This window comes from Mustelus asterias, chromosome 13 (genome assembly GCF_964213995.1).
Source record: "Mustelus asterias chromosome 13, sMusAst1.hap1.1, whole genome shotgun sequence".
Lineage (NCBI taxonomy): Eukaryota > Metazoa > Chordata > Chondrichthyes > Carcharhiniformes > Triakidae > Mustelus > Mustelus asterias.
In genome coordinates, this window is record NC_135813.1 from 107,965,217 (window position 1) to 107,977,585 (window position 12,369).

The 12,369-nt window shown below is 48.1% G+C and overlaps 1 protein-coding gene across 1 annotated transcript in view; it reads right to left on the reverse strand.

Moving 5' to 3' along the window:
- Positions 1 to 8,807, reverse strand: part of rhof (ras homolog family member F) — a 34,650-nt gene extending 25,843 nt beyond the window's left edge. The window contains exon 1 of the mRNA XM_078227520.1: positions 8,288 to 8,807. Within this exon, the coding sequence (XP_078083646.1) occupies positions 8,288 to 8,410 (123 nt within the window). The 5' untranslated portion in view covers positions 8,411 to 8,807. The remainder of the gene's footprint in view (positions 1 to 8,287) is intronic.
- Positions 8,808 to 12,369: the final 3,562 nt, after the last annotated feature.

Consider the following 12,369-nt stretch of genomic DNA (forward strand, 5'->3'; position numbering starts at 1 on the left):
TAAAAGGTAGAGAACAGTAAAAAATAAAATAAAATAGAATGAAAACAAAGGGGTGGAGGTGGGGTAGAGCAAATCATCTGAAGTTGTTGAATTCGATGTTGAGACCGGAAGGTTGTAAAGTGCCAAGCCGGAAGATGAGATGCTGTTCCTCTAGTTTGCGTTGAGCTTCACTGGAACATTGCAGCAAGCCAAGGACAGACTGTAATTGTCCGTATCTTGCCTACCTTGTTGCAACGTGACCAGAAGAGGCAGAAGAATCATAGAATCTTACAATGCAGAAGGAGGCCATTCGGCCCATTGAGTCTGCACCGACCACAATCCCACCCAGGCCCTATCCCCATAGAAATCATAGAAACCCTACAGTGCAGAAGGAGGCCATTCGGCCCATCGAGTCTACACCGACCACAATCCCACCCAGGCCCTACCCCCACATATTTTACCCGCTAATCCCGCTAACCTACACATCTCAGGACTCTAAGGGGCAATTTTTAACCTGGCCAATCAACCTAACCCGCACATCTTTGGACTGTGGGAGGAAACCGGAGCACCCGGAGGAAACCCACGCAGACACGAGGAGAATGTGCAAACTCCACACAGACAGTGACCCGAGCCGGGAATCGAACCCGGGACCCTGGCGCTGTGAAGCAGCAGTGCTAACCACTGTGCTACCGTGCCGCCCATAACCCCATACATTTACCCTAGCTAGTCCTCCTGACACTAAGGGGCAATTTAGCATGGCCAATCCCCTAACCCGCACATCTTTAGACTGTGGGAGGAAACCGGAGCACCTGGAGGAAACCCATGCAGACATGGGGAGAATGTGCAAATTCTACACAGACAGTGACCAAGCCAGGAGTCAAACCCGGGTTCCTGGCGCTGTGAGGCTAACCACTGAAGAAGAGCTCTGGGACCATCTCAATTGACATCGCATCAATAAATGAGGTGCAGCATATAAACATCTTTGAGGTGTATAAGCTTAAGTTTTTAAATGAGAGGAAGTTAACACTGGCTTTTCTTCCTTTCTTCTTCTCCTGAAGCAGACCAGTACAATATCTAGTATTTTTAGTGTGCATAATAAATGACCTTTAAATCCTTGTACAAGTCAGTGTAGGAATTGCACCTTGAGGTATTGTTTGTGATCAATGAACCGTGGAGATTTTACTGACTGGGTTGGTGTAAATTTTCCAATGCAGATTTTAGGTAAGTATGATCAATATGTTAGGTTTTAACTTGTACTCTTTGCCCAACTCTTTGCCTGAATTACGCGACATGATGGCACAGTGGTTAGCACTGCTGCCTCACAGCGCCAGGGACCTGGGTTCAATTCCAGCCTCGGTTGACTGTCTGTGTGGAGTTTGCACATTCTCCCCGTGTCTGCATGGGTTTCCTCTAGGTGCTCCGGTTTCCTCCCACAAAGAACAAAGAACAGTACAGCACAGGAAACAGGCCCTTCGGCCCTCCAAGCCTGTGCCACTCCTTGGTCCAACTAGACCAATCGTTTGTATCCCTCCATTCCCAGGCTGCTCATGTGACTATCCAGGTAAGTCTTAAACGATGCCAGCGTGCCTGCCTCCACCACCCTACTTGGCAGCGCATTTCAGGCCCCCACCACCCTCTGTGTAAAAAACATCCCTCTGATATCTGAGTTATACTTCGCCCCTCTCACCTTGAGCCTGTGACCCCTCGTGATTGTCACCTCCGACCTGGGAAAAAGCTTCCCACTGTTCACCCTATCTATACCCTTCATACACCCCAAAGATGTGCAGGTTAGGTTGATTGGCCATGCTAAATTGACTGTTAGTGTCAGGGGGACTAGTGGGGTAATTATATGGTTTACAGGAATAGGGCTTGGATGGGATTGTGGTCGGTGCAGACTCAATGGGCTAAATGGCCTCCTTCTGCACTGTAGGGTTTCTATGATTCTATACCATGGTATTTACCTTCAGTTCAATTCTGAATGATAAAACTAAATACAATCTTTGAACGTTTATAAGTTGTCATCCTGATTCAATTTATTTGCATTTTTTGGTTAATTTTCCCATTTTCTGTTTCTGAAAGCAATGATTCTCGCTGGGGTATGAGTATTGGGAAATCAACACTATTCCTTCCAAGCAGCCCTTTATCTATGTGGGCCTTGACAGTAAGCATTGCTAGGCAACTGTATAAGTAAGGTGGGGGGAGGGGGGAGGGGAGGTGACCACATGCAAACCCAATTCTTCCGCATGCTGTTCTGTGCATGTAAAAAAAAAGCAATCTGTGGTGAGGAAAAGATGCGTCACTTGTTGCAAACTGCTACATATTGCTGGCTGATTTGCACAGCTCCGCCATTACCCGAGCATAATGGCCCTTACCATGAACCGCTTCATGAATGTCAAGAGATTTCTGCATTTAAACAAAGACTTGCATATACATAGCACCTCTCATGATCTTTGCACAGTGCCACTTGCTTTACAACAATGAAGTACATTTGAAGTGCAGTCATTCTTGTAACATTAGAAACGTGACAATTTGCATACAACAAGCTCTCACAAACAGCAATGTGACCGTGAGCAGATTTTCTGTTTTTAAATATGTTTACTGAGGTATAGGATTTGGCCACAAGACCAAGGGATAACGACGGGGCCTCAGGTTAACATACCATCTAAAAGACAGCACCTCAAACAGTGCAGCACTCCCTCTGTCCCGGACTGAAGTGTCAGCCTTGACTTTAGTGTTCAAGTACTGGATTTGCACCATAAATATGAATTAAACTTAGCACAGGCAATTAGGGGTGTTACATCATGGCATAAGGACTCCAGTAATGGGGTGACTAATGGTTACCACGTCGATGGAACAAATAACGGTCTCGACACATTACCCAACCCCAAGGGTTCAGCAAGCGGACTAACTGGGAGTCTCTCTCCTGCTTCTTGGTAAATTGCTACTAGAGGTTTGTAAAACTTCCTTCTTGCCTTTTCTTTCTCTTCTCCCTCAATCCAAACCAATCAGGGTTGCACGGTGGCACAGTGCTTAGCACTACTGTCTCACAGCACTAAGAACCTGGGTTCAATTCCAGCCATGGGTGACTGTCTGTGTGGAGTTTGCACCTTCTCCCCGTGTCTGCGTGGGTTTCCTCCAGGTGCTCCGGTTTCCTCTCACAGTCCAAAGATGAGGGGGTTAGGTGGATTGACCATGCTAAATTGTCCCTTAGTGTCAGAGGGATTAGCAGGGTAAATACATGCAGGGTAAAGACAGCAAATTAGAGGAGTAAATGGGAAGGAGGTATTCTCGGGGAAATGTACTGAAGAGAGGTGGCAGTTTTTCAAGGAATGTCTGTCTAGAGTTCTACAGGACAACGTTCCGAGCAGACAGGGAGGAGTTGGTGGGTTAAAGGAACCGTGGTGCACGAAAGCTGTGCGAGACCTAGTCGAGAAGAAAAGGAAAGCGTACAAAAGGCTCAGAGAGCTTGGCGAAGATAGGGATTTAGAAGAGTATACGGCTTGTAGGAAGGGACTAAAGAAGGAAATTAGGAGAGCCAGAAGGGGTCACGAGAAGGCCATGGCAGGTAGGATTAAGGAAAACCCTAAGGCATTCTATAAATATGTGAAGAGTAAAAGGATGAGACGTGACGGAATAGGGCCTATAAAAGGTGAAGGTGGGAAAGTCTGTACGGAACCAGTAGAAATGGCAGAGGTGCTCAATGAGTATTTTGCCTCGGTTTTCACAGAGGAGAAGGACCTGGGTGGATGTACTGCGGGCGTGCGGTGGACTGAAAGGATTGAGTATGTGGACTTTAAGAAAGAGGTTGTGCTGGAATCTTTGAATGGCATCAAGATAGATAAGTCGCCGGGTCCGGATGGGATGTACCCCAGGTTACTGTGGGAGGCGAGGGAAGAGATTGCAGAGCCTCTGGCAATTATCTTTGCGTCATCGATGGAGACGGGAGAGGTGCCGGAGAATTGGAGGATTGGGGATGTGGTTCCTATTTTCAAGAAGGGGAATAGGGATAGCCCAGGTAATTACCGACCGGTGAGTCTAACCTCAGTGGTTGGTAAACTGATGGAGAAGATCCTGAGGGACAAGATATATGAGCATTTAGAGAGGTTTAGTATGCTCAAGAATACTCAGCATGGCTTTGTCAAGGGCAGATCGTGCCTTACGAGCCTGGTGGAGTTCTTCGAAAATGTGACTAAACGCATTGACGAAGTGGTAAATGCGGGGTCACTTTTAACATTTAAGAAAAACTTGGACGGGTTCATGGATGAGAGGGGTGTGGAGGGATATGGTCCAAGTGCAGGTCAGTGGGACTAGGCATAAAATGGTTCGGCACAGACAAGAAGGGCCAAAAGGCCTGTTTCTGAGCTGTAATTTTCTATGGTTCTATGGAAGGCGGTAGATGTGGTTTATATGGATTTTAGCAAGGCATTCGATAAGGTCCCCCATGCAAGGCTTCTCGAAAAAGTGAGAGGGCATGGGATCCAAGGGGCTGCTGCCCGGTGGATCCAGAACTGGCTTGCCCAAAGGAGGCAGAGAGTGGGTATAGATGGGTCTTTTTCTAAATGGAGGTCGGTCACCCGTGGTGTGCCCCAGGGATCTGTTCTGGGACCCTTGCTGTTTGTCATTTTCATAAATGACCTGGATGAGGAAGCGGAGGGATGGGTTGGTAAGTTTGCCGACGACACAAAGGTTGGTGGGGTTATGGATAGTCTGGAGGGATGTCAGAAGTTACAGAGGGACATAGATAGGATGCAAGACTGGGTGGACAAGTGGCAGATGGACGTCAACCCAGATAAATGCGTCGTGGTCCATTCTGGTAGGTCAAATAGGATGAAGGAGTACAATATAAAGGGAAAGACTCTTAGTACTGTAGAGGATCAGAGGGACCTTGGGGTCCGGGTCCATAGGACTCTAAAATCGGCCCTGCAGGTGGAGGAGGTGGTTAAGAAGGCGTATGGTGTGCTGGCCTTTATCAATCGAGGGATTGAGTTTAGGAGTCCGGGGATAATGATGCAGCTATATAAGACCCTCGTCAGACCCCACTTGGAGTACTGTGCTCAGTTCTGGTCGCCTCACTATAGGAAGGATGTGGAAAAGATTGAAAGGGTGCAGAGGAGATTTACAAGGATGTTGCCTGGATTGAGTGGCATGCCTTATGAGGATAGGCTGAGGGAGCTCGGTCTTTTCTCCTTGGAGAGACGAAGGATGAGAGGAGACCTAATAGAGGTGTATAAGATGTTGAGAGGCATAGATCGGGTGGACTCTCTGAGGCTTTTTCCCAGGGTGGAAATGTCTGCTACGAGAAGACACAGGTTTAAGGTGCTGGGGGGTAGGTACAGGGGAGATGTTAGGGTAAGTTTTTCACACAGAGGGTGGTGGGTGAGTGGAATCGGCTGCCGTCAGTGGTGGTGGAGGCGAACTCTTTTAAGAGACTCCTGGATGAGTACTTGGAGCTTAATAGGATGGAGTGTTATAGGTGGGTCTAGAAGGTAGGGATGTGTTCGGCACAACTTGTGGGCTGAAGGGCCTGTTTGTGCTGTAGTTTTTCTATGTTCTATAGGGATAGGGCCTGGGTGGGATTGTTGTCGGCACAGACTGGATGGGCCAAATGGCCTCCTTCTGCACTGTTGGTATTCTATGAATCTTCCTTTCATTTTTATTTCAGGTTTCCTGCTTTTGCAGTTATTTTGTTTTTATTCCATCTTCCTTTTTTTTCTCTTTCTGTATCTATTTTGATTCTAATTTGCATTATTTCCTCCTTTGTTGTTCATTCTGCTTCTCTCACTGTCTTTAAATGTAATTGATTAATGTAATTGTGCTTCACTAAGTTCACTTGCTGTTATCAGTTTACACTTCCAGCAATTTGCAGTGCGGAAATATAGCTGGAGCTGAAGGGTGAAGATTGAATTTCAACCCCCAGTGTACCCTACATGATGCCCCACCCCAACCAATACTGGACTATTATACTGTTCACACTGGACTAACAGTTTTTATAATCCACCAAAATAGTAACACCTCTGTTGTTATCTCTATATTGCATCTGTAGTATTCATGCTATGCAGGGATCTTTAGGACAGCTGCCAAAACTATGTTACAGTAAGGAGTCTAACAACACCAGGTTAAAGTTCAACAGGTTTATTTGGTAACAAACGCCACTGGCTTTCGGAGCGCTGCTCCTTCGTCAGATGGAGTGGAAATCTGCTCTTAAGCAAGGTAAGAAGTTTAACAACACCAGGTTAAAGTCCAACAGGTTTATTTGGTAGCAAAAGCCACACAAGCTTTCGGAGCTCCAAGCCCCTTCTTCAGGTGAGTGGGAATTCTGTTCACAAACAGGGCTTATAAAGACACAGACTCAATTTACATGAATAATGGTTGGAATGCGAATACTTACAACTAATCAAGTCTTTAAGAAACAAAACAATGTGAGTGGAGAGAGCATCAAGACAGGCTAAAAATTTCCACACTCAAACAGGGCACAGAGACACAAAATCAAGTTACAGAATACTGATTAGAATGCGAATCTCTACAACCAACCAGGTTTTAAAGATACAGACAATGTGAGTGGAGGGAGCATTAAGCACAGGTTAAAGAGATGTGTATTGTCTCCAGACAGGACAGCCAGTGAGATTCTGCAAGTCCAGCAGGCAAGCTGTGGGGGTTACAGATAGTGTGACATAAAAAATTAGACTCCTTACTGTGTTTACCGCAGTCCAACGCCGGCATTTCCACATCAAAACTATATTACACAGCGAGGGAGTCAATACTAGAAAAAGCCAGAACAACTCCCAATCGAAGGAATCTAATAAACAACATCTATCAAAGAACAAAGAAAAGTACAGCACAGGAACAGGCCCTTCAGCCCTCCAAGTCTGTGCCAATCATGATGCCTGCCTAAACTAAAACCGCATGCATTAACGGAGTTTGTACCCTTCCATTCCCATCCTATTCATGTATTCGTCCAGTTGCCCCTTAAATGCCGCTTTTGTACCTGCTCCCACCACCTCCCCGGGCAGCGCGTTCCAGACATTCATAGAAATCATAGATTCATTGAAACCCTACAGTGCAGAAGGAGGCCATTCGGCCCATCGAGTCTGCACCAACCACAATCCCACCCCACATATTTACCCGCTAATCCCTCTAACCTACACATCCCAGGACTCTAAGGGGCAATTTTTAACCTGGCCAATCAACCTAACCCGCACATCTTTGGACTGTGGGAGGAAACCGGAGCACCCGGAGGAAACCCACGCAGACACGAGGAGAATGTGCAAACTCCACACAGACAGTGACCCGGGTAAAAAACTTTCCTCGCACATCTCCTCTATCCTTGAGAAAGGCGAAACAAATCTCACTCAATTGACGTTGCTCTTTGCTCATCTGGTCTGCACTGTTCAAGCTCAGAAAATAAAGGTTCTACTCAGGAAAAGATCTTTCATGATTGCAACTTGAGACGGTGCCAATTGAGTCTGCTGTGAAACTGCTCCCTTGTGTCTAAGTGACTAGCTTAATTTCACTTGTAATTGGGACATGGCATTGCTTCCCAGTACTTTCCCATGAACAACTTATTTTTTTTAAAAACCGAATGCCATCAGATAGTTCCTTCTAACGGGGAGAAACTATTGCAGTAATCCTCACACCATTGACACAGCAACATGTTTGTTAAGTGATAATAAAAAAAAATGTGGTGGACACATTGACACTATCAACATGCACAATGAACACCAACACGAATGATCCTCACAACAATATTTTTGGGCGAACAGTTTGGGGCTAAACAGTATTAATTAGGCAGTGTGAAATGTGTGGTGAAATTGAAACAGGCTCATTCGTCACTCGTGTGACAATATCCCTGTCCTCTTTTCCTCTTTTCTCTGTCCCCTCCCCGCAATTTATTTTCTTCCTCATTAGGTTTTGCCTTTCCAGTTGTTCCTGCTTCCAGCTTCGGGGAGTTCAGTGAGTTGATAGACTTTGCACCAATCCTTGTCTGCTCCCCACTTTACCTCAACATCAGAGCTGGACTATCTTACTGGGGAAACATTTTATTTTAAGTTTATTGTCTCTGTAACAACTCAATGTTGGGAGAATATGGCCAATGTGATGAACGAAATACAGCAAGATTCACTCCAATGATGGTTATTCCAGAACAGCGCTGCCAAATTACATTTCCTTCAATACAGAATATACTGGATACTTTTATCAAATCCACATGGTGGCTCTGGTAAGATATGAAGCGAATTCTCACTCTTATCACATTAACTCCTATTCACTACACTGCTGAGTTAGCTTTAGCGATCTGTTCATTCAAACTTACCTCGGGAAAGTCTCCTTTGGCGAACACCATAAGGAGCGAGGTCTTGCCACAACCACCATCTCCCACGATCACAACTTTCAGCTCTTTCCGATCCGCGCCGCTGACATTGTGGCCATTTGACATCTTAGTTATTGTCTTTTTTTAAAGAAAACGAATCGCGTTTTGTCTCTCCGCTCACACACACTCAACCCCTGGAAACTCCGCCAAACTCCAGCCAGACTTCCCCGGAGCACAAACGTGACATTTGGTGCCACATCTGCCGAAGGAGGTTTGAATGTGAGAGTTTCCGCGGGGAAAAGCTGCTTTTCTGGCTGGAACTGCGGAGATCCCGCGCCTCCCGCTTGGTGTTCGAGGCGATCTGAACACAGCCTTTATCCGGAAGGAGGTTGTGTGGAGCTGAGTGTTGCTGCGACCTGGTGTCTGAGTACTTGCTCAGAGAGAACAGCACTGCCGCCCTCCCTTCACTCTGCTCCCTCCCCTCTGTTCCCTCCCCTCACTCTGCTCCCTCCCCTCTGTTCCCTCCCCTCACTCTGCTCCCTCCCCTCTGTTCCCTCCCCTCACTCTGCTCCCTCCCCTCTGCTCCCTCCCTTCACTCTGCTCCCTCCCCTCTGTTCCCTCCCCTCACTCTGCTCCCTCCCCTCTGTTCCCTCCCCTCACTCTGCTCCCTCCCCTCACTCTGCTCCCTCCCCTCTGCTCCCTCCCTTCACTCTGCTCCCTCCCCTCTGCTCCCTCCCCTCACTCTGCTCCCTCCCCTCTGCTCCCTCCCCTCACTCTGCTCCCTCCCCTCTGTTCCCTCCCCTCACTCTGCTCCCTCCCCTCTGCTCCCTCCCCTCTGCTCCCTCCCCTCACTCTGCTCCCTCCCCTCACTCTGCTCCCTCCCCTCTGCTCCCTCCCCTCACTCTGCTCCCTCCCCTCTGCTCCCTCCCCTCACTCTGCTCCCTCCCCTCACTCTGCTCCCTCCCCTCTGTTCCCTCCCCTCACTCTGCTCCCTCCCCTCTGCTCCCTCCCCTCACTCTGCTCCCTCCCCTCTGCTCCCTCCCTTCACTCTGCTCCCTCCCCTCACTCTGCTCCCTCCCCTCTGCTCCCTCCCCTCACTCTGCTCCCTCCCCTCACTCTGCTCCCTCCCCTCTGTTCCCTCCCCTCACTCTGCTCCCTCCCCTCACTCTGCTCCCTCCCCTCTGCTCCCTCCCTTCACTCTGCTCCCTCCCCTCACTCTGCTCCCTCCCCTCTGCTCCCTCCCCTCTGCTCCCTCCCCTCACTCTGCTCCCTCCCCTCTGTTCCCTCCCCTCACTCTGCTCCCTCCCCTCTGCTCCCTCCCCTCACTCTGCTCCCTCCCCTCTGCTCCCTCCCCTTTGCTCCCTCCCCTCTGCTCCCTCCCCTCACTCTGCTCCCTCCCCTCGGCTCCCTCCCCTCACTCTGCAGCCACAGAACTCATTTGAAGATCTCTTTCTTGTCATGAGTGTCTGACGGTGTACAGCTAGACTGAGAGCAGTGCCCACATTCTAACATGGGTCACAGGAAGCACACACGCTCACTGAAGCTGCCAGATATTTTCTTCTTCTTCTGCAGTCTCTGGGAATCCGGGATAACTTGCTTCCACTCCACTTTGATGGGTTCTGAGCTGGCTACTAATACCAATGCACCATCTGCAGACTCTGTGGAGAAGGTGGTGTTTGACGGTTCTGGTAGATGAGTTGTTTGAAGGTTTGAGAGCTCTCTCCCATGCCTCCATTTTGCGGTTGCACTTTCTCCACAAAGTCTTGGGTGCCTTCCCCAGTGAACCTTCCCCTCTTTGGCCAGGCACAAGCCAAGGATGGCACGGTGGCACACACGCTGCCTCACAGCACCAGGAACCCAGATTCAATTCTAGCCTAGGGTGATTGTCTGTGTGGAGTTTGTACCTTCTCCCCGTGTCTATGTGGGTTTCCTCCGGGTGTTCTGGTTTCCTCCCACACTCCAAAGATGTGCAGGTTAGGTGGATTGGCCTTGCTAAATTGCCCCTTGGTGTCAGGGGGATTAGCAGGGTAAATATGTGGGATTACGGGGATAGGGCGTGGGTGGGATTGTCAGTACAGATTCGATGGGCTGGATGGCCTCTCTCTGCACTGTAGGGGTTCTATGATCCTATGAGTTGGTGGATATGTTTGACCAGGGATGCTTTGAGGACATCCCTGAAGAGTTTCTTCCCTCCTCCTGGGAGTCCCATGACCACCGACCCCCACCCCCCTTCAGGAATCTCTACTGGGCATTTGAAGGCCATGTCCTGCCCAACTGAGCTGGTTTTGAGTGATTAGCATCTGGAAAATGGGATTAAAATGTGGTGGCCAGTACAGACACGATAGGCCAAAAGGCCTCTTTCTGTGCTATGTAAAACTCTATGGCCGGAATTTTCCAGCCGTTTACCCCGGTGGGATTCTCTGGCCCTGCTGCAGTGATCGGAAAGTTGGCTGAGCGCCAAAAAACTCCGTCCTCGCTGGCAGCGGCGGCGGAGAGTGAATGGCTGGAAATTTCCGTAAGAGTTTTAACAACACCAATTTGGACTTTAACCTGGTGTTGTTAAAACTCTTACTGTGTTTCCCCCAGTCCAACCTCCACATCAGGAAATTTCCGGCCATGACCTTTAATTGGAATTTAACTCCCAGGAACCAGCTCAGAAAAGAAGCTCAGACTTGTTGACATCCAATTGTAACAAAATAAAGCCCCAGAGAGTGCAAACTGCTCCAATGTTGCATCTTATAATAGATCTTAACTGATTGTTTCTGATTTCAAACTGCATTGACATTTCTGAAATTAATAGTCACTGTGATTTTATTTTAAGTGTTTCAATCCATGAGAATCACACAAGGTCATTCATTTATTGCCACGTTTCAGATGGTCTGGAAGTGGGTTTGAACCTTTGCACTCACAGGGGAGGAAATAACCAATACCCGAGTCTGAACCCGCTTTAACCGGAAAGTCCCTGGCTGAATGCAATCTTGAGCAAATATCACATAATTTCATGTCAGTATAGATGATCCTGACAGGGGATTTTTGTGAGAAAGTGACTGGAGCAAACATTCTGTCAAAGTTTCTCAGTTGAATTTGAGGCGGTCACAATGTCAGAGCAAAGGCACATGGTTCTCCAGTCCTGCGATCTTCCGTTTGCACAATTTAATTGGGTAACTACCCAAACATACACTCAAGCGGAAGCAAACGTTTTCAAAAGGGTGAGACAGTGCTCTGAATTCCACTCACTGCCGTGATTACTACTCCTTGACGAACAAAATAGCTGTTTATTTTTCATTGTGTTTCAAACTCCCGGTTAAAACACGCCACCTGCTGTGAATTTGGAATATGTGACTTCTTCGTCAGGCATAAAATCATTGGGAAATTCCTGTTTCACGGCCACTCATCTGGTCGGGCGGGTTTCCGGTCCTTCCAGCCGGCGGGATCTTCCCTTTGAACTGAATTGATTTATTGTCACATGTATTGGGATACAGTGAAAAGTATTGTTTCTTGCGCGCTATACAGATAAAACATACTGTTCACAGAGTACATAGGGGTGAAGGAAGGGAGGGGGTGCAGAATGTGGTGTTAGTCATAGCTAGGAACAGTATGAGAGAGTTTAAAAGATTTAAAACTCCCCAGGTGGGCCCCCAGCAGTGGGGTGGGTAAGCCACATAAAAGGCAGCAGACATCAATGGGAACAGAGGTTCCCACCAGTGGCCAATGGCGTAGCCACCTCAGACATCAGTGGGTTGGAAAATCCTCCTGAACACATTTTCACATCTTAAAAAAAAAGCAAAATACTGCTGATGCTGGAATCTGAAACAAGAACAGAATGCTGGAAAAGCTCAGCGGGTCTGCCATGTCCATCTTTGACCCGCTGCAATGCTCCAGCGAAGCCCACCACAACTTGGAGGTGCAGCACCTCATCTGCTGGTTGGGCAGGTTGCGGCCCTTGGGATTCAACGTTGAGTTCGGCAACTTTAAATTGTGACCTTTCTTCATCTCAAACCTTTTTTATCAGAGGCATTCAGCCTCTGATCTTCGGGTAAGCGTTCTCCAAGGTGACGTTCATGACACACGACAACGCAGAATCG